General features: G+C 42.6%; 5 protein-coding genes across 5 annotated transcripts in view; 2 read left to right on the top strand and 3 right to left on the bottom strand.

Annotated features, from left to right (window-relative positions):
* Positions 1-14,773: 14,773 nt before the first annotated feature.
* LOC114658777 (histone H3-like) lies at positions 14,774-15,287 on the top strand. Its single transcript, XM_028810829.2, has one exon. The coding sequence runs from the start codon at positions 14,820-14,822 to the stop codon at positions 15,228-15,230; it is 411 nt and encodes a 136-aa protein (XP_028666662.1). The 5' UTR covers positions 14,774-14,819; the 3' UTR covers positions 15,231-15,287.
* Positions 15,288-15,631: 344 nt separating this feature from the next.
* On the bottom strand, positions 15,632-16,324 carry LOC114658769 (histone H1-like). The gene has a single exon (XM_028810822.2). It carries the CDS (start codon positions 16,280-16,282, stop codon positions 15,683-15,685), a length of 600 nt encoding a protein of 199 aa, XP_028666655.1. The 5' UTR covers positions 16,283-16,324; the 3' UTR covers positions 15,632-15,682.
* Positions 16,325-24,491: 8,167 nt separating this feature from the next.
* LOC114658782 (histone H2A-like) lies at positions 24,492-24,934 on the bottom strand. Its single transcript, XM_028810835.2, has one exon. It carries the CDS (start codon positions 24,909-24,911, stop codon positions 24,525-24,527), a length of 387 nt encoding a protein of 128 aa, XP_028666668.1. The 5' UTR covers positions 24,912-24,934; the 3' UTR covers positions 24,492-24,524.
* An 854-nt stretch (positions 24,935-25,788) lies between these two features.
* LOC114658786 (histone H2B 8-like) lies at positions 25,789-26,205 on the top strand. Its single transcript, XM_028810840.2, has one exon. The coding sequence runs from the start codon at positions 25,807-25,809 to the stop codon at positions 26,182-26,184; it is 378 nt and encodes a 125-aa protein (XP_028666673.1). The 5' UTR covers positions 25,789-25,806; the 3' UTR covers positions 26,185-26,205.
* Positions 26,206-27,079: 874 nt separating this feature from the next.
* LOC114658792 (histone H4) overlaps positions 27,080-27,369 on the bottom strand; it is a 337-nt gene continuing 47 nt past the window's right edge. Inside the window, exon 1 of the mRNA XM_028810846.2 lies at positions 27,080-27,369. This exon is cut by the window's right edge and continues 47 nt beyond it. Coding sequence (XP_028666679.1) covers positions 27,088-27,369 — 282 coding nt within the window. The 3' untranslated portion in view covers positions 27,080-27,087.

Below are 27,369 nucleotides of genomic sequence, written 5' to 3' on the forward strand. Positions count from 1 at the left end.
GTCTTCTTTCTCTCCATCAAGTGCGGTGTCCCTTGGAGCTGTCATGGAGTGTCTCTCCAGCGACTCCCTGCAGCTCGTGTAGGCGTGTGCCTCGCGCTGCTGTGTTGCCTCGGGATCGCGCTCTGCGCTGTAGTGCTGTGCGCGCATTCTGCACTGTGCGATACGTGCTCTTGCGTTGCTGTACCGGGCAGTTACACAATTTCTTAACACAGGTCCTGGCCCAACAGGCGGAGTGGAATCCTGCCGACTACGGCAGTGTAACAATAGTGCTATATAGCGCCTGACCCGGCATAGACTCAAACGGAGGCACGTATAAAAACAACACAAAAGTTTATTTTTCTTCAGCTGGAGGGCACATCTTCCCTGTAATCCCTCCAGCCACAACACAGTCCCAAATAAAACAACAAAATAAATCACCAGTAACACAAACAGGACCTTCTGGCACCACCACTCCTCCCTGGCAACACTTCGGAACAAAGAAGCAGTTTGGCATTGGCTTCCTAAACCTGAAGCAGCATTCCTAAAAAAAAGCGGCTTGTTTCATCCATAGCAGTGGTAAGATTCAATAGATGTTAAGAAACCTGTGACACTACAGAGTGATTTTAGTAAAACAGGACAGGGTCATCCAATCGTTTTTGCATTCAGGGCATTGACGCCTAATGAACAAAACTATATCCAAACTGAAAAAGAATACTGGAGCATTGTTTTTGCATGTCAGAGATTTCACCACTTCCTCTATGGATGAGACATTCTCACAGAAGAGATTGATCATAAGCCCCTCATTTCTGTCTTCAAAAAGACCCTTCGCTGCACACCCAAAAGTCGACAAAGTCTCTTTAGAGCAATAAATTAAATCTTATATTCAACCTGGCAAAAAAGTGTACATAAGTGATGCACTGAGCAGTCCGACAGCTGGTGACATACAGCACAATGTCAGAGTCAGGCACACAATTTACAGGTTTAAACAGGATAGGCAGGAGGCAGAAGACATCAACCAAGCACACTCAATGCCTCCTTCGGATCAAGCAGAACACAAAGAAAGATGACATGCTTTGGGCCATCGAGGCTGTTGTGCTTACAGGATGGACTGATTCTAAGGAGAAGACACCTTTGTCCATGAGAGAATATTGGACTGCAGGGATGAAATCAGTGTTCAAGGTGGGATACTATATAAAGGATCTAGAATTATCATCCCGAAGTAACTGCGGCCTATGAGGCTTGAATGCATACACTACATCAATATAGGGGGTTAGGCATGCTACTGACAAGCACAAGACTCATTATATTTGCTTATAGGGGCTGAAATAAACTTGTTTTATTGGCCTAATAAACCTAATAAACTGCTGACGCGACGTAGGCAAAGAGTAAGGAAGGTTTTGATTTCCTTTGCAGGACAAGTTTTCCTGCTTATTGTTGACCACTATTCAAATGTTTGGGAGGTCAAGTAATTACCAGATATGTCAGCTGAAGCCACTGTTAGGCATTGCAAGTCTTAGTTTGCTTGTTAAGGGCAGCCATATAGAGTTATTTTAGATAATGTGTCCCAGGTTTTAAGCGAACAGTTAAGGAGGTGTGCTATACAATATGAGTTTCAGCATTTCACATTATCTCCACGGTACCCTGAGACAAACAGTAAGTCAGAATCTAAAGTTAAAATAGCGAAGCAGCTGTAGAGGAAAGCAAAGCATCCGGATGATGATTCATGAAAAGCTGTTCTTCACTGGCGAAACACTCCCAGCCCAGAAGAGCGTCTCATGTCCGGGAGATTAAATACACCCCTACCAGTGACTGACAAATTACTTTAGCCTTGCATTGTCCCTGATATTCCTGCAAAACTGTTAAAACAGTGTCAGATAGTCAAATTTCATTATGATTCCACATCAAGATATTTCTAAGAATTTCATGTTGTAGATTCAGATTGTATGATGCCATTGTTAAGTGAATGCACAAATGCTAGAGAATAGAAACTTGCTGGCAAAAGGCTGTCCCACAATCATACATGGTAAATATTAATGGAGCCCAGTACTGACACAACTGTATAGATATGCATACAGCTGTGCAGTCAACATAGGTGAATTGGGGAGTTATTATACTAACCAGCCTGAGAGCCAGGCAGTGTCAGTAAATAGTTCTAAAACCTAATAAATGCACTATTTATTGTTGTTTTAGATTTTTAAAAATAAACAAACTTATGTTTTATTAAAATTATTAATAAGTTATGTATTCTTAGTGTATTCGGGGTGGAGTGGTGGCTCTGAGGCTAAGGATCTGTGCTGGCATCCAGAAAGTTGCCGGTTTGAATCCCCGTCACTGCCAAAGGAGATCCTACTCTGCTGGGCCCTTGAGCAAGACCCTTAACCTGTAATTGCTCCAGGGGCCCTGCGCTCTGACCCCAAGGGGTATGCAAAAACTAACAAATTCCTAATACAAAAAATTGTATAAGGCAAAATAAAGAAAAAAAAAATAGTGCCTTATATGAACTGTAGAGACAAAGATAACACAAATATAGCAACCTTACTTTCCCATTCTTTAATTACTTACTTACTCCTTTGCTCTAAAGTAAGCATATGCACACAATCAATTTAATACAAAAAAAAAGATGAACCGAGCTTGCGTTGCTTTGTTTGATGCACACAGTTTATAAGAAAATCTGCAATGATTTCAACTCTTGAAAAAGGAAACTAACACTTTAATACTAGAAGTCCTGAACCCTATGAAAAACATGAAATCCCAGCCCACCTTACATTCCTTTGCACCTCTCCATCAGTGTCTTTTGTTTTATAAATATGTCAATAAGCACAAGCAGCAAGCAGCCTGCTATTCCATCCCTCCCACCACCGGAGCTCGTCTTGGGCAAAAAGTTCTCCCTGCTCAAGTCTTCTTTATCTTCGTGTGAACGAAAGCGAAAAAAATATATCGTTATTCAGTACGCATGCATTTCATGTGTGTTCCGTGTCTACAATGATCTGGGTAAGTGTATTATGACAGGAAATGTGAGAAATGCAAGAAATGTTGAACAAACTCCTAAAATAGAAACTTTTTTCAAAATTTTGACATGGAGTGTATAATGTGTAAAGACTGAAGTCCAAATATCAAATAAACACTTTCACAAAAGGAACACATATAACAAAAGAAGTGCGCTTTTTTTGAAGAATATATCTGAAGAAAATGAAATTGGGTTAGGGTACAACATGGATATGATCTCTTGGGTGGTGCAGCGGTAAGAACTGCTGACTCATAATCAAGAGGTACCAACATCGAATCTGGGTGCCCTCCGGAATTACCAGTTTGAGTAGGAGCTGCTCTTATTGTTACTATTGTACAAAAAAAAATACATCTGATTTGAGTCTGTAATTGCCGATGTAAATTTATGGTTCTTGGAAAGGTTTTTTTTTTAATTCAGTTTTATTCTCTCAATCACGTTCACACTCGCCCCGATCTGACTACTGTTTTCAAATAAAGACGTGCTATAAAGGAGGTGAACTCAGATGAAGATTAGGGTTCTACATCAGAGAAAGAGAACAGAAGACCGACCCTCAAGAAACGTTCACTCACATATAAGAACAACGCAGCTGCACCAGGCGTAAAGGTGAAAGATGGCACCGTTTGGACGCAGCAACAGGTTGGGCATCATCCTGCCAGTCAATCTACCCCACACATGTCCTTCAAAGAAAAAGCAGGGCTTACAGAGCTTGCCAAGGTATCGTGCAAAGTCCTGTTTGTGATTATGTTCTGTGGTGGTCTTTATATAACAAGATTTATATGTTACTTATATAAAAGCCAGATTGAATGTTATTTACCTTGATTTATTTGCTTATCTTCCTACTACGTAAAGTCACAAGTAGTCTGCAGAGTTTCCTCTGTTTGATTGACACAGGCTTGCTCACAAAGTACATGTGTACTGAAGTGCCTTTAGCTTTAGGTGGAAGCTCCTGTCACACCCTACGCAACTGTGTTTGATCTTATTCAGGAAAAGATCCCAGTCACACCATGGGAGAAAGACTTTCTGAGACTATGGTCAAAAAGCTTATGGAAACCGTTTTTGGACAAAAGCAGAACTGTAACAACAGTTGTGTGGAGCTTCCACCTGCTTGAGCTAGGAGAACATTTTGCCTGAGATGGGCTCCAGCGGTGGGGGGGAAGGGATTGCAGGCCTTTGGTGCTTGTGCTGATCGACACATTTACAAAACAAAAGACACTGATGGAGAGGTGTGAAGGGATTTAAGGTGGACAGAGATTACAAGTTTTTTCATAGGCTTCAGGGATTCTAGTGTTAAATGGACACTGAGAACATGCACACTTTTCTTTTTCATTTATGCTACCCACAATGCTCCAATTGTGGAAAGCAGCATCTAAGTCTATCCTCCTGATGATTTGACTATGCCTTTCAGAAATTTACAGCTATAATTCATCAACAGTAAATTGCAAATCCTTGCACCCTGTGCATACAAGTAATCAAGAGTAAAAAGGCAGCTTGAATCAGAAAATTCAGTTTGATTAGGTGTAAAATCATGAACACTCAAAATCTGCCCTAACTGTGGTATAGCCAGATGACAACGGAAGAGACTTTGAGAAATATGTAGGTCAAAATCACATCTATGGGTAACAATGTGGTGACGTATAGGCAAACAAAAGATAAAGAGTTAGAGGCAGAAAAAGTTTGGGGATGTCCACCACGTGTACTGAAAAATCATAGAGGAAGCAAAAGCATATTTTTACATAATAGAGTTCAAAATGGAACTAGTTAGCAAATACATTCTCTGGTATATATATTGTACAAACAGAAAGACATGAGTTTCGGGAGGTCAGTGGAGCAAGCAATGTCTGTAGAGGTGGGTTCATTCTGGACTAGATAGGATGTCATTATATGGTGCCAGAAGGGACACCATCAGAGGGTGGATGAGAGGCGGTGTTACTGGGAGGTATTGTCTTCAGTCGGTCTGCAGAGGGACAAAAGGAGAGATTATTAGAAAGCAGAGCCAACCCCTGGTCAGGCTGAGAAATTACTCTATTTGAGCCTGTAAACTGTCTCACATGAGCATGTGTATGACATGGCCCCTCCACCCAGCACAGACCTGTCGTGTGAGGCAGCACAAGGTGAGAGCTTGTGAACCTGAGAAACAGCATATGCAATGGCCTGGAGAGAACCTCTGTGATAAAGGACAGAAAACTTAAAAGGGTGGAATGTACAAGAGACATCGATTGACACGTGTATTCAACTCCTTATGCACTGCCATCCACTGCAAAGCGGCATTTTCAGTGACAAGGGTGAACTCATGGCGCAGGAGGTGGTACCTCAGTTGAGTTACTGCCCATTTAATTGCTATGGCTTCCCGTTCCACCACCGCATACCTGGTTTTCCTGTCCAGCAGTTTCTGGCTAAGGAACATAGCATGGTTTTCGACACAATCGATGCTTTTGTTCAACTCAGCTCCCAAACTGGTGTTAGAAGCATCGGTCTGGAGAATAAATCGAAAAGACAAGTTAGGTGCAGACAATACTGGAGCCGACATAAAGGCCTGCATAAGATCAAGAAAAACAGAATCAGTTTTGTCATCCCATACCACATGATTTGGGGCCGATTCTTTGTTAAATTTGTCAAGGATGCCTCTCTCTCTGAGAATCAAGTGACAAACCACCAGTAGTACCCAGCCAATCCGAGAAAGGCTTGGACCTATCTCTTGGTTTTTGGATGGAGCCATTTCAATATGGCATCTCCAGTGTGGTTTGACCTTGCCTTGGGCCACTAGGTAGCCTAAATATTTGGCTTCAAGTAACCCAAAGAAATTCATTAATTCGGTGTTTGGCTAAACCCTTAGTCATATGCACTGCCCAAACCTGTTCTATGTGTCGCTTCCATGTGTCAGAACAGAAGACAGCATCATTCAAATAGGCGTCACTGTAGGCATTGTGGGGACATAGCGCTCTATCAACAAGACATTGGAACGTAGCTGGTGCCCCATGCAACCCAAAAAGAAGAACACGATATGGCCAGTGTCTGCTATGGGTATTTAACACTGTCTTAGCATTTTTGGAATCTGATAAAGGATTTTGCCAGTACCCTTTCGTCATGTTAAATGTGGTCAAATATTTCCCCTTCCCGAGTCACTCGAGGAAGTCATCCACATGCAGCATCGGGTAAGCGTTAAATTGGGAGACTTGATTAAGGTGATGTAAGTCATTGCAAAACCTCCTGCTCCCTTTGGGCTTTCCTTCCTAGACAAAGGGACTGGACCAGGGACTATGGCTTTCTTCAGATACACCTAGGTCCAGCATGAACTTGACTTCAAGCTCCACTTCTGCTTGCTTTGCCTCCAGAAGGCGGTACGGGTGCTCCCTATATATCATCCCAGGCTTTGTTATAATATCATGAGCAATCAGCGAGGTGTGTCCAGGCTTTTCGCTCACTACCTCCGGAACTGACAGAATTGCTGCTTCGAGCTAAGGTCGCTGATTGGGGGTCAATTTCGGACCATAGTTTAGATTCAATTTGTGTTCAGAAAGAAAATGGGGCTGGCCAGAGTAAGGAACCGGACCCCTTTCCCTCAATGTCTTTAGCAAGTTGAAGTGATAAATCCATTCAGTTGGCTGACGATTTGGTGATTTAATCAAATACTCGATCAGACCTTTCTGCTCCTAAAATTTGTATGGGCCCTGCAATGAGCCATTAATTTAGAATATGAGGTTGGAATGAGGACCAAGACCCGGACTCTAGGGTGGAACTTTGTAAGTACCATACCACAATCATAATACCAGGCTTGCGCTGCTTGCTCTTTCTCCACATTTTCCTTTAGAATGGGAATGATTTTAATGAATCTATCGCGTAACTGTACAATATACTCTAGAATGTTGGTAGAAGGGAGAACTTCTTCCTCCCATCCTTCTTTTGTATGTCTAATAAGCCGCAGAATTGACGCTCATATAGTAATTCTAAAGGGGAGAACCCTGAAGAGACCTGAGGCACTTCCAGATAGGCAAGTAGAGCTCACTGACCACATAACATCTGCTTGAAAGTTTGATTAAACCTTTTAACTATACAGTCAGTTTGAGCATGATATACCGCTATCTTTATATGTTTAACTTTGAGCAATTTGGCAATTTCCCTCAACATCTCTGAGATAAAAGGCGTCTAAAAGGACTAATGAATTATAGCACACCAAAAGTGTAGCTGCTTTTAGCTTTCTCTGTATTTTACTGGATCAGAAGTACAGGCATACAAAAATCTTCATGCTTTCTCTGCGAGTGGAACAGCAGAGCCAAAAATTTATTTTGGGATGAGAAGGAATGGCCAGCTAGGCTAAAGGTACACATTGTTCCCAAAAACGTGATCAGATTTAGATCGGTGGATTCAAAGTTACAACTACTTCAAAATAAGCTTGTGTTAAAGAATCAGATTGTCAAAGCCCTTTCTGAAGATGAATATTGTTTTAATTATTTGTACCCTACGCTTCAGGGTGTGTCTGAGGTTAAGTTGAAAGAGGACATTAACGACAGACCTAACATTTGAAAACTGATGCAGAATGTGATAGTACTATGAATGACGTAGAACAAGAGGCTTGGTTATCTTTCAGGTAAGTAAGTTTAAGTTTTAGGAAACAATCAATTTAAATGATAAAGACATTTTCAAGAATGTAGTAGTTAAGTTGAAAGAATTGGTTTGCAACACCAGTTTCAAACTTCACCTTTTGGATTTCATCCATCCATCCATTTTCCAACCCGCTGAATCCGAACACAGGGTCACGGGGGTCTGCTGGAGCCAATCCCAGCCAACACAGGGCACAAGGCAGGGAACCAATCCCGGGCAGGGTGCCAACCCACCGCAGGACACACACAAACACACCCACACACCAAGCACACACTAGGGCCAATTTAGAATCACCAATCCACCATGTCTTTGGACTGTGGGAGGAAACCGGAGCGCCCGGAGGAAACCCACCCAGACACAGGGAGAACATGCAAACTCCACGCAGGGTGGACCCGGGAAGCGAACCCGGGTCTCCTAACTGCGAGGCAGCAGCGCTACCACTGCGCCACCGTGCCGCCCCCTTTTGGATTTGCATTTGGAATTTTTTCCTGAAAATCTTTGAGTGGTGAGTGAAGAGCAATGTGTTAACAGGGGCATGGAAAGAAAGTACCAGGGACATACAGGGATGTTGGTATGACATCACACTACTGCTGGATGATTCAAGGAAATGCACCAGAAAAAAGTGTACAAACAACATGTCACTAAACAAGCCATTGGTTTAAAAATCTAAGAAGTGACTGAAGCCAGCAAACTTATATGTAAGCCAATGAATCAGAATTGTTGTTTCCTATATATACATGTTTAAAAATATTAGATTGACTAAATATTTCCATATTAAAATGATTTAGAACAATGTTGTTTACATGAATAAATTATGCATTTTGTTAAAGTTTAATTTTATTTCTTTTCAATTTCTTTTCAGTTTTGTATATGATATAATATTTTTATTGTGATCATGACTTGAAAAAAATTAGAACATGAGCATCAGTAGGCTTTGCGCCCTTGGAACCAAGTTACCCGAACTATTTTATAACATTTCAATAATTATTTAGCACTCTGCTGCTTATCTTTCCGATCATAAAATAGGTAATTACTTTAGCAATTTACTAGCAGAATTCATAATTAATTGTAGAATTAGGGTATTTGAGGGTGGCGCAGTGGGTAGCGCTGCTCCCTTGCAGTTGGGAGACCTGGGGACCTGGGTTCGCTTACCGGGTCCTCCCTGCGTGGAGTTTGCATGTTCTCCCCGTGTCTGCGTGGGTTTCCTCCCAAAGTCCAAAGACATGCAGGTTAGGTGGATTGGCAATTCTAAATTGACCCTAATGTGTGCTTGGTGTGTGGGTGTGTTTGTGTGTGTCCTGCGGTGGGTTGGCACCCTGCCCGGGATTGGTTCCTGCCTTGTGCCCTGTGTTGGCTGGGATTGGCTCCAGCAGACACCCGTGACCCTGTGTTCGGATTCAGCGGGCTGGAAAATGGATGGATGGATGGTATTTGAGGGCTCCTCTGGAGTGCCTCTTTCCCTTGCACGATTTGGCTCAAAACCTAATCAACACATTATCATCTCATAACAGGCTTAAGTTTCAAGTTTGTTATTTTTACTTCCAGCTGTTTCAGCTCTAGAAAATACTCAAGAAACTGTGACACACAGACACATATAAATACAGACAGACACACACCCAACATTGAGGTATCAATGTTTTCACTATCAGGGGACCCTAAAACGTTGAGATCCATCGACAACAGAGAGATCGAAATTTTGACAAATCTAACGTTTTTAATCCTCCCCTGTATATGATAGGTTATGGTGGATGATGAAGAAAAGCAAAAAAATAACACTTCACAATTAAAACTATTTTTCAGGACTTTAATTTTCCAGACCTGCAATCCTTGTGCTAGTTTTCTCTTTCCACTTTAGGGTCAAAGAGGGGGCAGTTTCTGTGGCTGTTCCGGTAACAATAATGAAACATGGATCAGTCGAGTGGAAGCAACGTATCTTAGTTTCATAGCACAAATCAAACTCAGACTATAATGCAGGTAGTGCCTTTCTGGCTTGGGTGCGAACCCACCCACGGGCCTGGAGCTATAACTCAGCAAGCACCCACCACTGTGCCCCTCTACATTAAGAAACAATCAGCTGTTCTATATTAAATTGATTACTGACAGAAGTCCATGTCCAAGTACATTTTAATGGTGCAAATTATATTCTGAGAGTGATGTACTTGTCATGTCTCTTGTGGTCATGTGATTGTTGGCAGTGTCCTTGCACAGCGTTACTGTCAAAAGTTGGTGTGCGAGCACTACGTGTTTTGTAAGCATGAGTTACATTTTGATCACGAGCGATTAATTTTGCAAACACATGTAGCACATTTTGAGTGCACAGAACCTGTTTTGAAAAGTTTTTGATCACGTGATATTTGGCAGTGTTCACTGCCAAAATTATTTGAAAGCAAAAGCAGTGAAACAATGGCAGCAAGCGAAGAAGTCACCGTAGGTGGAGTGCACATTTAGTAGTTGAAAGTTGAATGTGATTTGTGGTGGGCTGGCACCCTGCCCTAGATTGGTTCCTGCCTTGTGCCCTGTGTTGGCTGGGATTGGCTCCAGCAGACCCCCGTGACCCTGTGTTTGGGTTGGAAAATGGATGGATGGATGGAAGTTGAATGTGATTGTTGTATATTATCATTTTGTGTAGTAAATGTTGCGCATACACTGTCAAACCAAAACAACCAAAAGTCTCTCACTATGACAAATAAATTTGTTTCGATTCGGTTCAGAAATCGCAAACTGGGTTAAGGCATTTATTTGGAGGTGCATTTTTCATGCAACTGGTTAGACTTTATGACATGTTGCTTTATATTTTATTTTGTCCTGCCATGGTCTGGCGCCACATGAAGGGATGGATCGTGTCTTGTTCTGATGCTTCAGCTAATAGTCCTGTGTCTATATATTCAACATTGGATTGTGGATGTGGATTGAACATTATAACTAAATGAAAGGTTTGACAAGATAAGTAACCTTTTAAAAACATTATATTTTACACAGTCACATTTAAAAATCCAACTATTTTAAGCACATGGATTGTTTATCAAAAGCTATTCAGTACTCAGAATACCTACGTTAAAAGGTAAAAGAGAGCACAGCTGAAGCAAAACCAAATCCCCCCTTGTTAATGGAACTGCTACAAATAAAAGGGCTAAAATTACATCATCCAATTGCTTTATTATTATGCCATTGCACTGATTAGAGTAAATTTTTGTTCATCACGTAGGAGGAGGAAGAGGAGGAGGTTGAGAGCATGTGCCAATTACAGTGTGTTGCTGCACCCACCACAATGAATTATTTATATATATATTTTCACACATGCGCATGGGAGGCAGGTAAATGGACCAAAAGAAGGTAATTCCATGCCAGGCCAGGGGGTGGCAAAATGCACTAAACCTTCCTCTTTTATCTCTGCAGACCAGACACGGGAAATTCTTCCTGATTCATGTCTGATGATGTCACTTCCCGTTCAGGGCCCACAAGTATGACTTCCGGTTTCGGCCCTGAGGATGTAACTTCTGGTTCCTCCCCCAAGATCATTACTACCTTTTCCCGGACTCAGTGACATTACTTCCACTTGTCTGCCTTAAATACAAAACAACTTTCTCTGAAACTTCAGTTCTGTTTTGGACTCAACTCTGTACACATCTGTGCAAATTATTTTGCCTTTCTTGCAGCCAGGTTTCAAGTATACGGGTGGCTGCCCCAATCTTTTTTTCTGTGTGTCGAGGCTATTCATTTCACATTAGAGTAGTTGACAGAATGAGGGACTCCATTTTTAAACAGGATCCGAACCAGAAACAAGCCTCGACACACCCACAAGACCACCAACCCAGAGGGGGTCAGGTAGGAGAGTACTGTTGATGCGTTATCGGGTTGGAATCAGTTGGTGTGGGTAAGGGGAATCTGGGGGTTGCTTCGACTCAGGAACCTGGCATAGACACCTGGACATGTGAGCAAGGGACTTACGGACTAGAGCCAGGCTCAGAAGGGAACACACTTGGGACTTATTATGGGCTATCGAGAAAAGCACCGCTCAGGAAAACCCCACAAAGGAACATCCCTTTGCTAAAGGTGGGGATGCCCCGGGTTGGCAGCCAAGTAAAATAATAACATGGGAGTTTGACCCACAAATGCCTACTGCTCCCCAAGCATTTAGTATATGGGCCAAAGTCGGGTGTTGGCTAAGGCCAGAACAAAATAACACCCGGAGCAGGTAGCCTGCACTCCGAGCCCTTCCCGTCTATCTCACCCAGCCGGCCTGGGGATAACCGGTTAAAAAATTATCTCTTTTATAGAGATCGTGGAAAATTTAACAGCGAAAACCCACTCGGGAGAAACAAAACGGAACCCGTGTGAACCCCGACGGACTTGTACCCCTACCTTAGAGCCATATCTCCACGTTACGGAGCAAATGCCAGAGACTCCTGATACATGGCGACAATTTCTTAAGGGATCTGAGGAGAGACATGGGGCTGGGGTGGTGTGCTCTAGATAATCCAGCAGTAGAAATTATAAATGGCTACAAGGTTTCAACCTTATTCGATTCTGGCAGTAACATCTCCTTTGTTGCTCGCCAGCTGGTATTGCCGCGACACTGGCTTAAAATGAAGACAAACCTAACCTGTATACATGGGGACTTCCGTCATTATAAGTCCACTGCTTGCTATATCAGCCACAATGGGTCTGTAAAAAAGCTGACGGTGGCGGTTCTTAAAAATCCTCCTTTCCCGGTAATACTCAGTAGAGATTTGTCGAATAGTAAAAGTGCTATAACACTTGCTTCTCCCAAACTAACAGTGCGTCTACTTATGGATGCTAAAACCGTATCCTCAGGTACCTCCATGCCGTGTTCTCAGCCGGAAGAGAGACATCTTCCCTCAAGATCACTTCAGATTCCAGATGCCTCCATGACATCACTTCCACCATCCTGCTTTAAATTCAATACAACTTCCTCTGTAACGTCAGGTCTGCTTTGCACTCAACTCTGTACATATCTGGGGAACTTATTTTGCCTTTTTTCAGCCATCCTTCAAGTATATGGTTGGCTGCCCAAAACCTTTTTTTTTTCTCTGTGTTAAGGCTATTTATTTCACTATATATATATATTGTGGCACGTGGCTGGGGGTGGTACCCAGCCAGGATGCCCAGGAGGAGGAGATCACGAGGGGGTGACCGCCTTGGTTGTGTTGGGGACCACGGGTACAGGGCTTGGAAGCCCAACCCTGTAGGGGCCTGTGGTCACCGCCAGGGGGTGCCCCGATGCCTTGGGAGCCTTGAACCTCAGCACTTCCACCACACCCAGAAGTGCTGGGGGAAGAGGACCGGGGACACCCGGAGTCCTTCCGGGTACACAGCCGGCACTTCCGTCACACAGGGGAGTGTCAGCAGAGGAGTGTCGGGAAGCACCTGGAGCCCATCCGGGTGTGCATAAAAGGAGCCGCCTCCCTCCATTCGAGGGGTGGAGATGGGTGGAAGAGGACAGAGACTCGGAGGAGAGGAGTGGAGGCGGACCAGAGACAGTGAAAGGCAGTGTGGAAAGGCCAGGACTTAAGGGGTGATTGGTGCTGCGGCACTGGGTTGTGCTCACTTTTGTGTTGTAAATATTGTAAATAAACGTGTGTGTGGTGAAATTATCATGTCTACCTGTCTGAGTCCAGGCTGTACCCCACAATATATATATATATATATATATATATATATATATATATATATATATATATACAGTATATATATATATATATATATATATATATATATATATAGGTGAAAAAGTGTTGCTAAATTTGCCAGAGTGAGTGTATGTGTGTGTGTGTGCATGTTTGCCCTGGGATGGACTGGCACCCTGTCCAGGGGTTATTCCTACATGTGTCCGTTGCTTGCGATGATGTGCTCCAGCTCCTAATGCCCGGGTTTAGAACAAAGACACAACAGTCTATGCCTGCTGCCTGCTTGTACAACAGTTTTGTGGTGACCCGAGCAAATCTCCATCACATGTCACATATACCCTTGTGGCTAAATATTTAAAAAACAAAAATGTGGTATCTGTCTAATGGATGATGCTAATATATTAAAGAAAAGGCTCCAACTTTCAAGTATGTTAACTAAGTTGCACCTCAAAGTTAAGCTATGCATATAGTTAACTTCTTAAAAAAGTGCGTATTTAGTCACAATTTAAATATGCAAACAGACAAACCTAAAAAAACAATGGTATCTATCAATTGAATATCATTAATAGTATTTGCTTCATTTTTTGTGAAGATGACTTTTATACACCAATTTAGAAAATCCAAAGCTGCCCACTGGGAGTTTGTGTGTTGAATTTGAGCTGATATTACAAAGGACATAAGGATGGTTGAAAATTTCTGTAACTTCTGTAGGCAATTTCAATCCCAAATTCATGTTGTATAACGCCCAGTTTATACATGCTCCCGAGTGTGACCAGGTTATATACCTGAGGCCCCAGGTGTTGTTCCTGCCTTGTGCCTGATGACTGCTGCGATAGGCTCCAGCTTATGGCTAAACCCTGCCCTCATTAAGAGGGTTTGAAAAATGGATGGATGTTCTTCCTCTTACTGAAAGTGATGTTGAAAATAGTTTCTAGCTGTCATTTTGTGCAGGGATTAAGAAGAAAAAGACTTTCAAAATACATTTTTTTAATCAACTGGATTGATTTAAACTTCCGATCATCCTTCTATTCTTAATAATACATTTTATTTATATAGCACCTTTCACATTCTCAAGCATTGTAGGAGAAATACACAGTGTACTTCACGTATTTCTCAAAAGTTTCCACATTCCGTTAAAAGATCTTTTCTCAATTCATATTCAGAAATTGTTGCTAATCTAAAATTTGTAATCAGTTGTGTTCACTTTTTCTCTCGACTGCGCTCTTTGAATTCGTTATATCCGTAAAAATGTATGGGAAGACGTTCTAATTAAGGTTAGCAAAAAATATCACAGTAATAAAGGCGAATAAATAGGCGTTTAATACGCTGGCTTTCTGTGAAGAACTGACAGAAGAAGCCGTTAAAGATGAAGAGACGGCAACAAAGGCACCTTTTAAATTGCGCGCCGAGCTTTTAAAATGGGCAATCAAAATGAGACTTCTGGGCAGAGTCTTAAAGAGAACCCGGCCCCCATACGTTTCATCCAATCAGAAGGCGAGAAGATCTTAATATAAAGCGCTTTGTGCTGCGATTTTCTGTTTATTTTTAGTTTGTACGGAGAGAGAAGCTTAGTGTAAGTTGTTAAAATGGCAAGAACCAAGCAGACTGCTCGTAAATCTACTGGTGGTAAAGCTCCCCGAAAGCAGCTCGCCACTAAAGCGGCTCGTAAGAGCGCTCCTGCTACCGGTGGCGTGAAGAAGCCTCACCGTTACAGGCCCGGCACTGTAGCTCTGCGAGAGATCCGTCGTTACCAGAAATCCACTGAACTGCTTATCCGCAAGCTGCCTTTCCAGAGACTAGTAAGAGAAATCGCCCAGGATTTCAAGACTGATCTCCGTTTCCAGAGCTCCGCAGTCATGGCTCTGCAGGAATCCAGCGAGGCTTACTTGGTCGGGCTGTTCGAAGACACCAACTTGTGCGCCATCCACGCCAAGAGAGTGACCATAATGCCGAAGGACATCCAGCTGGCTCGCCGCATTCGTGGAGAACGCGCTTAATTAAGAACATTTATAGAGATCCACAAACAACAAAGGCTCTTTTAAGAGCCACCACAAGCTCTTTACTAAGAGATTAAATCCTTTTAACGTGCCCTACAGTAAACGTCACATTCTCCCATTGCACAAGATTAGAAGCTGTGTGTATAAGTACTATTAACAGAGATACGCTCTGCTTTTAATGTTGAGGGGAACCGCCAGATCGACCCTCCCTGCGTTTTGCGCATTCTCTCCTTGTTTTCTTAAGACTATGCAACTTTTAGAAACGCTGGAACCAAACTTCTCCACGCCAGTGCACAAGGATACCCCTTAAAACAAGAGCCACGTAGACATCTTACAGAAAAGGCACAAGCGCCATCAGACCTTAACCTATTAAAAATAGATCTGCCCTTCTCGAAAAGATGGGGGCTCTTAAAAGAGCCGTTTGTGTACAAATATCGGGCTATGCAAACAGATCACTTCTTTTTCGGTGCTGCCTTCTTTACAGTCTTTGCTTTGGCCACCTTGGGCTTTGCTGCTTTGGCCTTCTTCGGGCTCTTAACAGCCTTTTTGGGCTTTGCAACCGGCTTCACTTTCTTGGGGCTCTTGGTGGCTTTCTTCGCTGCTGTAGGCTTCTTAGCAGTTTTCTTGGCTGCCGCGGGTTTCTTCGCTGCCGGTTTCTTCACTTTCTTGGCTGCAGCGGGCTTTTTCGCCACTGGCTTCTTTTTCGGAGTCGCCTTTTTCTTGGTGGACTTCACCTTGGGTTCTGACTGTTTCTTATTGATTTTAAAAGACCCAGAGGCCCCAGTACCTTTTGTCTGCACGAGAGAGCCTTTACTCACGAGGCTTTTCACGGACAGTTTCACGCGGGCGTTATTCTTCTCCACATCGTAACCACCGGCAACAAGAGCCTTCTTGAGCCCAGCCAACGAGAGCCCGTGGCGCTCTTTTGAAGCCGACACAGCCTTGACGATCAAATCAGACACGCTAGGGCCGGTCTTTTTAGGCTTCGAGCTCGTTTTCTTCTTTGGCGCTTTAGCCGGAGCGGGTGCCGCTGCTGGAGCTGTTTCTGCCATTGCGATCAAACACACTCGGATTTCTCTGTAAAAGTCTGCAGTGAGGCGCGTCTCAGCCGCTCATATCACACTGATGAGAACCGTGCAGACTCAAGCAGCGCCTTGCTCGTAACCAGAGACCTGACAAGTGTGCTTTCTGTTTTCACAAAATCCCCCTAATTTAGGAGGAAAAAACCGGAAAGGTCAACCCTGAGACATCGAGACATATTGAGGGAAACGTGTTATTAGCAGGTCTTGTGTTATCATTTAAAAAGATGGTAACGTTAAACGGTCAGAAGGAGTAATGGCACCGCATAAAGAACGAGCTGTCACTCGTTACAAGACCAACAATAATTTCGTTTCAAATACTCAGTGACTGCACGTTCTTTCAAACTGGAAGCACGCTGGATTAATAATAGAGAGGTCTAATGTTGATGCCTAGAAGTGTTTATGAAATTTATCCAAATATCCTCAAGAAACCCAAGCTCTTTACAAGGTCAAATTAACACACCAACAAGAGTAGAGTTTACCTAATTCTGGCAGGCTTATTTCAGAGACACTTGTAAAGAAAATAACTTTCTTTCAAAACTCTTGGTCATAAAACTGTATTATGCTTCTGATAATAAAATAGATCATAGAAAATTTTATTATTAGATGGATCCAGTCAGCTACCGATAACCATATTTCAGGTTTGATTATTAGGGCAAAGAAGTGGCTCTCAGGCTAGGGATCTGCGCTGGCAATGGGAAGGTTGCCGGTTTGAATCCCATAATACACCAAAAGTGACTCTACTCTGTTGGGCCTTTGAGCAAGGCCATTAACCTACAATTGCTTGATTCCTTCCTGGGTATAACGTTAATCTGCATCCAGCCTTGCATGTTGGCCCTCCAACCTTTAGGGAAAAACCTGGGGGTTGGTGACAGAATTGGCACTCCAGACACCATAGAAAACTGTTCCATTCCATCTGAACTAGTGTGGTGCTGACGCGTCACCTGTTATATGGCTGCACTTGGGCCCTAATCTGGGATCCTGAGTTGATTTGTCATGTGATGGGTACGGCAATGTGCTGTATCAGCACATGTTTCTACCCTCCTCCGGCTACAGATAACCCTAATTTAGCTTTGATTACTTAACATGACAATTGCATTTTTCAAATTAAAGTAAATCGTCAGAAATTTGGAAATGACATTATTTCAAGCCCTGCTTCCATGTTTAGCTTTTTCATTAGATAGATAGATAGATAGATAGATAGATAGATAGATAGATAGATAGATAGATAGATAGATAGAATGAACCGATTGGTCCTTCTGTTTTAACTTAAGATAAGAAAGTGTAAAGATGGGATTGAAGACAGTCACACAATCCAATTACCTTGGAGATTGATTATAATCAACACTTAATTTTCCTGACCACCTTTACTGCAAGTTGATGGTTATAGAGAATATCAAGACAGATGCCATGTCTTGGATCTTCAAACATACGGTCAAAATAGAAACTTTGCCAGAAGATACTCAATTGTAAGCCACTGTAAAAAAGACTTGTGTGCCTTTAAGGCACTGAAGCATGGTCACGTTGAAACCATGAAGTATGCAGTGAGCATGTGCATTTGTGAGATGTACATCATGAAAGCTGGAACTACTGGAGCCACTAGAGAAAGTTTAAGTTGTGCATTGTTGACCAAATACCACACATACACCTACTCATCTACCTGTGCAGTTGTTCTACTTCATGCAAATTTTTGGCATTTCAACATTAAAGCAGTGTTCCTGAAATGGTTGGATTAGTTCCTGTGTTCTAACCGACACACCACAGCGATTACAGCATATTGCAAGTCTGCCTTCTCAAATTACTTCATAACAGCCACATTTGGATTGATATCCCGGGCCCACCTGAAAACTAGGATCAAAAAATGAATGAGACATGAAGGACTTCTGTGACCTCTGTACTGACACTGTTTGGAGCAAAATTTGAACCAAGTCCTGTAGAAGTATATCAGTGTACTGTTCCACAGTCTCGCAGTTCGGCATGGGATTGTTGCAAGAATATGAGTAAAGTAGCAGGTGTTTATTTGCAATATTGGACATTATATTGCTCCTCTGAAATACAGTTAAGGGAAAAAAGAAAAGCAATGTGAAAGTAACACTTGTTTCAGTTATACACATGGGAAATCTTGCCTGTGTGTTAGACTATGATGTTCACCTCCAAACCTGTGTTCCACTATAGAAGGTCCTGAAAAATGGATTATCTGTCCAAAAGACAATAGTTTGCAACACCAAAGAACGGTGTCTCTGATGTGGATAAGAGCATCACTGGAGCTACACAAGGAACAGTCCTGTTTCTTTATCTCTTCTCCATGGACATGTTGGAATGTAAATAGAATACGAGGTCATGTATCTTGATGCAAAGAGAATTGTTTTTGACTTGACTTCAGCAAAACCAAGGAACTGTTTATTGATGTTTGCATGAAAGATATTGTATAACCTCAGCACTCTTCAGGAAGTGTATGAGGGGGTGCTGTACAGTTTCAAAATCTTTGGGATTCAGACTAATGGCATGGTGGACTAGTCTCGTAATACGCGTACAGAGGAACCATATAAGCAAGGACAGAGCAGACTTTTTTTTCTTAGGAGACTGTCTTTCTTTAATGCGGGTGGTGACATCCTTTACATATTCTGTAACTATGATGAGAGCCATGGTGTCAGAATGGTCGAACTGCTGCCTTACAGCACAGATATGGAAGTTCTATCCCTGGTTGTTCCTGTCCCCAACCAGAGTTTTCATTTTCTCTCAGTTTCTTCATGGGTTTAATTCCAGGTGCTCCAGTTTCCCTTCACTGTGCAAAGGCGTACAGTTTCAGTTAAGTGGAGTAGTTTAGTTGGTTCTACTGATTGGGAGAATGTCTGTGTTTGCCCTGCAGTAAACTGGAACCCAGTCCAATACTTGTTATTGCCTTGTCATGCCAGACTGATTGGATTGGCAGAAGCTACCCTGCTTACCTGATCAGAATAAAAATGTTAGGAAGATACATGGTTGGATGGATGGACAGTTTGAAAGGCAACTGTGATCATTACAAGTATATCATGGACAAAGGGGTTAAATGTGCCAAAAGAAGTCTTCAGATCATCTGCAAGAACAATTGCCAGCAAATGCAATGTATCATTCTGGAGAGGCCTTAAATAGGTCACTAACCACATGAAACTTACATCAAACAGTTCTGCTGATCCCAGTCTGGCTAATCAATTAAATCGGTTTTACAGTATCCTTGAAAGACATTAAGACATAAATCTACCTGATGGTCTCACTTTTACTACTATCCACACCTCTTCTTCTCAGGTTCCACCTCCTATCATCATTGTAGTGGACATCTACAGCTTATTCAAAAAGCAAAATTTTAAAAAAGCTGCATGAACGGGCCCTATTTCCCCTTCCCCACTCAGACATTGTCAGTTATATTTACAGTATGTTGGCTTGCAACCTGGTTTTCTATGGCATTATGGTGTTGTTCTGTCATTTTAGGGTAATTGCTCAGCTTCAACATAGTGAGCCAGGCCTTCCTGGTGTTTTGCCATGGCATAGTGTTTCTTTCTGTATCATCAATGTCAATTACATTCCAGCTGTAATCATGCTATCCAAAAACTGAATGGCTTGGAGCATCTGTTGATACTTCTGATACTTGTCCACCATCTCATCGGAGACTCCTGGTACATGGCTGGTTCTACTGTATATCCTTGTGGTATATTCAGTCTGAATGTAATAAGTACGGCATCAATGAACAGGTCTTTGTTAGTCTGTGACAGTTCAATGTTTGCCCCTGTTTTGTCCATGTCCTCTTTTTAAAGTTGAAACTGTTATGGAACATGACCATGTTTGGTATATCAGCTAATGATACACTGATGGATATCGGCTAAGCTGTGTGTGAGATATGGGTTCCAGCACAGATTGAATGCAGTGGTCAGTGATATTGTTACTTACGATGACTAGGTTTAAGTTAAACCCTTGTCTTCATCTAGAATTGTTGAAGGATTTTTGGAGCTTTGGGTCATGGATTAGGCTGAGGTGGTTTGTGTCGCTCCATGTCTAAATGAGGTCCCATTTTTATCTGTTTTATCAGTGGTCGTTGTGGCTGTTGTTACAGATGATGATGATGCGAGTCTTGTTCCAGTTAAATTTAAGTATTTTAAAGTTAAACTGGTCGCAGAGTGGTTTATAGACTAATGTGATAGATATTTTGCCCTGTTCCACTGTTAGGATTTTGATGCTGTTGACCTGAGACGAGTTGGCCGTCTTCATGATGAGATCGCTCTTTGTGAAGATGGAGCTGTTGTAACTAATTATCGGATGACAACATGAAAAACACATGACATGGATCCGTTGGTGGTTGTTGTTTTAGCCCCCAGTGTGTCTCTTATAGGCAGACCTCTTCACAGTTGTGGTCTGAGCAGATTTTTGCCATGATGTCTTGTTTGGCTCCTGTATGCTCTTGGATGTTAGCAGAAATGATAGTTAGTTTTGGCCCTGAAAATGGCCCTTTTGGGTGACACTGATGTGCTCTGTTGATAGGCATAGCATCATTTAGTTACGGTAAGTAGTAGGATTCGCAGATTAGAATCTAATATTGGACACGATGAGAAGGCTCCTACTGTGGACCCCATTTGTGCAGATTAAAGCTACAAAAAATCATCACCTAAACAGTTGTTTTCCATGTGAAATTATTCTGACTAATCAGGTCTGAGCTTCTACTCAGTATTGATATGTACCTGAAATTTTCAATTTTATTATCACTTTATTTCTTGTGTTGCCCTTGTATGCTGCATCATATTTTATCATTTTACATTTAAACTTGTTATATTTATCTTTTGAATTCTGTGTTGATCTTTTATGTTACACTAAAAATAGCAATGCAAATTCGTACTAGGCCAATAAAGTGAATTTTGATTCTGATTTTGATTTTCTTCACTGTACTGGCCTGGTAACATAACTTAATCAACATGTTATGGGATGCACTATCAGCCTGCTGTAGTCACTAGCAGTGGAGCGAATGAAGATAAATCTAATGGCCATTGTGAATAATGCTGCACTTTCTCTCTATAACACCTTATTATTTAGTATGTTCAGCCAACAAATTTTGACATCATACACCATAAGGTGCACACTAATTCAGCATGAGCAGGAACACTTAATAAAACTGAATAAAAAAAAAATCAAGTGACGGTGAGATACGAGGAAGGCAGATTCGCCAGCGTTTGTGTGTCAGCTTTTATCCCTCCAGATGAGAGAATGTCCAATTCCATTGTCTCAAAACACCACTCACATCTCCAGTTATTCCATTTCAAATAAAAAAAATAACAGCGTCAGATCCCTGGGTGGGGGCGGGGCGGTAGAATGTATCGTGATCGTGATTTAGAGAGAATAAAAGTAAAAAAAACGGTAACTTTTACAATTCCTATAAATGCACACCGTGTACAGTAATCCCTCCTCCATCGCGGGGGTTGCGTTCCAGAGCCACCCGCGAAATAAGAAAATCCGCGAAGTAGAAACCATATGTTTATATGGTTATTTTTATATTGTCATGCTTGGGTCACAGATTTGCGCAGAAACACAGGAGGTTGTAGAGAGACAGGAACGTTATTCAAACACTGCAAACAAACATTTGTCTCTTTTTCAAAAGTTTAAACTGTGCTCCATGACAAGACAGAGATGACAGTTCCGTCTCACAATTAAAAGAATGCAAACATATCTTCCTCTTCAAAGGAGTGCGTGTCAGGAGCAGTGACTGTCACAGAGATAGAGAAAAGAGCAAACAAATCAATAGGGCTGTTTGGCTTTTAAGTATGCGAAGCACCGTGCAGCATGTCGTTTCAGGAAGCAGCTGCACAAAAGATAGCAACGTGAAGATAATCTTTCAGCATTTTTAGGCGAGCGTCCGTATCGTCTAGGTGTGCGAACAGCCCCCCTGCTCAATCCCCATACGTCAGGAACAGAGAAAGTCAGCGCAAGAGAAAGAGAAAAGTAAGCTGGGTAGCTTCTCAGCCATCTGCCAATAGCGTCCCTTGTATGAAATCAACTGGGCAAACCAACTGAGGAAGCATGTACAAGAAATCAAAAGACCCATTGTCCGCAGAAACCCGCGAAGCAGCGACAAATCCGCGATATATATTTAAATATGCTTACATATAAAATCCGCGATGGAGTGAAGCCGCGAAAGGCGAAGCGCGATATAGCGAGGGATTACTGTAATTACATACACAAACCAAATGTATGTGTGTACTGTATAATATTAACAAAAAGAGGAGCTCACTACTGAAAACGGCAAGTTTTTTCGTAGACTCCGGTAATTCTAGTGTTAAATAAATAATTGTGTCTCAGGTAGCAGGCAGGCTTGGCGAGTGTGTGCAAATACATTTCACTCAGTGGTTAATTGGGGTACTTGGCTGATTGCACCCCAAACACGTGCGGAGGCAGGAGGATCGGTCGGGCACCTCAATTGTACCAGGGGTGGACTGGCATATTGCACCTGCGCCCAATTAATGAGGAGGTTAAGAAAGCCTGCACAGGACAGAGGGAATATCGAAAAATAAAAAAAAAATAAAAAACTCAAAGAGAGTGGGTGTTAATGAAGAGAGAGAAGGCTGAAGTGAGTGAGCGAGCAAGCAAGAGAGAGAGAGACGATGCAAGGCAGATGGAAGCAGGATGATTGGAATGGAGCCCCATGGATGGAGTGTGTGGCTGGTGTTCAAGATGGGGCTGAAGGTTCCTCCTGCTCCCTGGCTGCTCCAATACCTTGGAGGACTCCCCCGCAAGGCTGAGAAATGACAGTCCCGTGGAACACCATGAGATACATGGCGAGGACACAAGCAGGAACTGAGATTTTTTAAAATAAAAGTATGGTTCACTTTACAGCTACGCCTCATCTTGGATGTACTGTAAGTGTCCTCATTTGCCCAGCTCATCTTGGATACGTTATCGATGGTGGCGGGTTCAAGAGGCTTTCAAAAGTCAAGCGGGGACGTGGAGTTAACCCGCAACAGCACACTCCCATATACCAGAAAAGTCAGATATTGTAGATAATCAACACATTTTCAGTAGATCTGTTTTTAGGGTTAGAAAGTCCCAATCTGTATGGCTCTGATCCTCTTGTCCAAGGGCTGAAGAGAAAACACAGCTAATGACTAGGATGACTGCGGACAGCTGGAGTCTTTGTCTTGGTATCTTTTCTACAAAATGAAAATTATGTGAAAATCATTGACACACCAAAACATTAAAAACCAACCACTTCTACAAACTCAGCCAGCCTTTCACCCCACAATGGCACTGCAGTAAACAACAGAGAGAGAAAGACTTACCCTTCATTTAGGTCTTTTTCAATTGGTCTTCTTGGCCAAAGCTTTATTTAATAACAGTGTTCCAACCAAATGGAGCAACACAATGTTTTTTTTTTTTTTTTGTTCTTTATTTCACCTTATACAATTTCTTGTATTAGGAATTTGTTAGTTTTCGCATACCCCTTGGGGTCAGAGCGCAGGGTCAGCCATTGTACAGCGGCCCTGGAGCAATTTCTGGTTAAGGGTCTTGCTCAAGGGCCCAGCAGAGTAGGACCTCTTTTGGCAGTGACGGGGATTCGAACCGGCAACCTTCTGGATACCAGCACAGATCCTTAGCTTCAGAGCCACCACTCCGCCCAAATGTGCAGTTGAATCAGACACCGGATAACATTTATCAACTATTAATGCTGCTTTTTCTGTGCATGCACCAAAGCTCCAGAAAACATTTAGAAATTGGATTTACCACCTTTAATATTTTTGTGTCCCAAAACGCCGTAAATGGGAATTATACAGTACAGTACTTGCTCTTTTTCAGATCTAATCCCCACCCCACCACCTTACAGAAGCCAACATTCATCTTATGTTTATGGAAAAATCAAAGGGATTGCTGCCATAATTGGCACCTCAGCAAATTTACAAGCATTAGTCCAAATCATACTGTTAAGATTTATGTGGTCTGGACCAGGGCTCCAGCATGAACAGATGGATAATGTGAATTTATACTGGAAAAAATTAAATGGGAGTTGTACAGTACAAGGGAAGCACCTACTTGCTCGTGAAACCCTTTACATCAAGCACTTTAAAACAAAACAGTGATCACAATATATGGCCTATTAAAAGCTGCTGGACGACCTAGAAACTATTTAAATGGAAAAGGCTCCAGTCTGAACAGATGGTTGGCTCTGAGAAGAGCCGTTGGCGTTAATGAAACAATCTCAAGCTTACTTGCTCTTCACGGATTTCTCAGTCTTCTTGGGCAGAAGCACGGCCTGAATGTTGGGCAGCACACCACCCTGAGCGATGGTCACGCCACCCAACAACTTATTGAGCTCCTCATCGTTACGCACTGCCAGCTGAAGATGGCGAGGGATGATTCTGGTTTTCTTGTTATCGCGGGCAGCATTCCCGGCCAACTCAAGGATTTCAGCGGTCAGATACTCCAGTACGGCAGCTAAGTAGACGGGAGCACCAGCACCCACCCGCTGAGCATAGTTGCCTTTCCTCAGGAGCCTGTGAACACGACCAACCGGGAACTGCAACCCAGCTCGAGAAGAGCGGGTCTTAGCCTTGGCGCGTGTCTTACCACCAGTCTTTCCTCTTCCAGACATCTTGACACGTACACGATAATACCTTAGAGTAGAATGGGCGAAGTAGCCGGCGTTGCGCTTTTATTAAGAATTCCTTCGGGCGCGACGAGCTGAACTAACTGACTGCTGATTTGCATTTGCTCTTACGTCATTCGGCTGAGGGCGGGTCCAGGGCGCGGCCGTCTTAACCATTTGAACAACACTAAGTGCGAAAATAACATCTCCGATCAGAGTACATCGTGCCCGTTTTTATTGTTTTGATCGTACCTGTGTTCTGCATAGGTATATAAATATATTTACTTTTACACGTTATGTCTCTCATAATGTGGATTTCATCGAACCGATTTATTTTACTTTTATATGTAGAAATGATAAAAATATGTATTGTTCAAGGCGGTATACATACAAAAATAACGCACACAGTGCCGTATTCTGCACTTGAACTATTTTCCCCATGTGAACGATTTTCGCGATTGCAAAAAGAAATAAAATGAGTAGCGCTACCGAACTATTGTTGAAACGGTAAAAGAGGGCACATGTTACTTTAGTAAAAAAGTATATTACTTTGGTTAAAAAAAAAAACAGTTTCCTCCATTGTTAAGCACACAATCGTTGTTCCAAATGACAGGAATCCTATTCGCGTACGGATACTGGAAAGTTATAGAAAATAAAAAATAGAAAGAAAGAACAAACTCAGCATGTACATTTTAAAACACGGAGCCCAATAGAAAAGTGCGCGCGAACTTTGACTCATTCATAACGTAACGGTCGCTTCTGAAATGAGGGAAACAGCGGCTCGCATGTCATTGGTGGTCACGCCTTAACTCTGCGACGCTTGCGATTTGCATGACTGCCTTTAAAATGAGGAACCCGAGAAAATGCGCTATTTAGTTTTTCATTGCTACACTCAACAGCAATGCCTGAGCCAAAAGCTGCTTCTGCTCCTAAGAAGGGCTCTAAGAAAACCATTTCTAAAAGCCAGGCGAAGGGAGGAAAGAAACGCAGAAAGACCAGGAAGGAAAGTTACTCCATCTATGTGTACAAAGTACTGAAGCAAGTTCATCCCGATACGGGCATTTCTTCTAAGGCGATGGGAATCATGAACTCGTTTGTGAACGACATCTTCGAGCGCATCGCTGGAGAGGCTTCTCGCTTAGCTCACTACAACAAGCGCTCCACCATTTCTTCCCGGGAGATCCAGACTGCTGTGAGACTCCTTCTACCCGGTGAGCTTGCTAAGCACGCCGTGTCCGAGGGTACCAAAGCAGTTACCAAGTACACCAGCTCCAAGTAAGCTGATTTCTCTTGCTCAAGACCAACGGCTCTTTTCAGAGCCATCCACATTTTCTGAAAAGAGCTGTTACCTGTACATAATTGAGGTTCGTGTGTTTTTCCCCAGTACGCTTTAGCGTGCTTTGCCTGCGTCCACGGTTTTACGTGACTCAGACCCAGTATTTTTGTCAAGTCTCAGACCGAGGTTTATAGCGGACGAGTAACAGAATTGGTCTGTAAAAATCGATCGTGAATTCCTATTCTACAGCATTTTTTGGTTAGGAGGCAGAAATTGAATTCATAATTGTCCCCCCACACCTGTGGTAAAGAAACCGGTTATTTTGATTTCTCGTACTTTGGGAATAAGCGTTAAGCAATTCATTTTACTAGAGATTGCTCCAACGCAAGGACTGGAAAAAATTCCCAGGCAGCTAATAAGGCCCGGACTGCTACAGACTTAATAGTTTGCAAAGCTGCTAGAAAACTCGGTTCCCTGGATAACAGTGTTGTAAATATTCCACTCTTTACTGCTGAAGGGACCTTAACTGCCAGCTACGCGCTGTTATTAGATCGTTCAAGACTACGATTTTTCTTTTTTTTCTTTATTTCGCCTTTATACAAATTTCTTGTATTAGGAATTTGGTAGTTTTCGCATACCCCTTGGGGTCAGAGCGCAGGGTCAGCAATTGTACAGCGCCCCTGGAGCAATTACAGGTTAAGGGCCTTGCTCAAGGGCCCAGCAGAGCAGGACGGGGATTCGAACCGGCAACCTTCTGGATACCAGCGCAGATCCTTAGCCTCAGATCCACCACTCCGCCCTAGATTTGACAGTGCATAACAGCAGAAGAAAAGCTCTCCAAACAGAAAACATGGGCGGCTCTGAAAAGAGCCTTTGGATTATGTACTTTAAAGGGGTATAAACTTTTCAGCCTCCGAAACCGTACAGAGTACGACCCTGCCTCTTCAAAGCGTATACGACATCCATGGCTGTCACGGTTTTTCTCTTGGCGTGCTCAGTGTAAGTAACAGCATCCCGAATTACATTCTCCAAGAACACTTTCAGTACTCCACGAGTTTCTTCATAGATCAAGCCAGAAATTCGCTTCACTCCACCTCTACGAGCCAAACGGCGGATGGCAGGCTTAGTAATACCTTGAATGTTATCTCGCAGAACTTTACGATGACGCTTTGCGCCACCCTTACCAAG

This window comes from Erpetoichthys calabaricus, chromosome 10, assembly GCF_900747795.2.
Source record: "Erpetoichthys calabaricus chromosome 10, fErpCal1.3, whole genome shotgun sequence".
NCBI classification, from domain to species: Eukaryota; Metazoa; Chordata; class Cladistia; order Polypteriformes; family Polypteridae; genus Erpetoichthys; species Erpetoichthys calabaricus.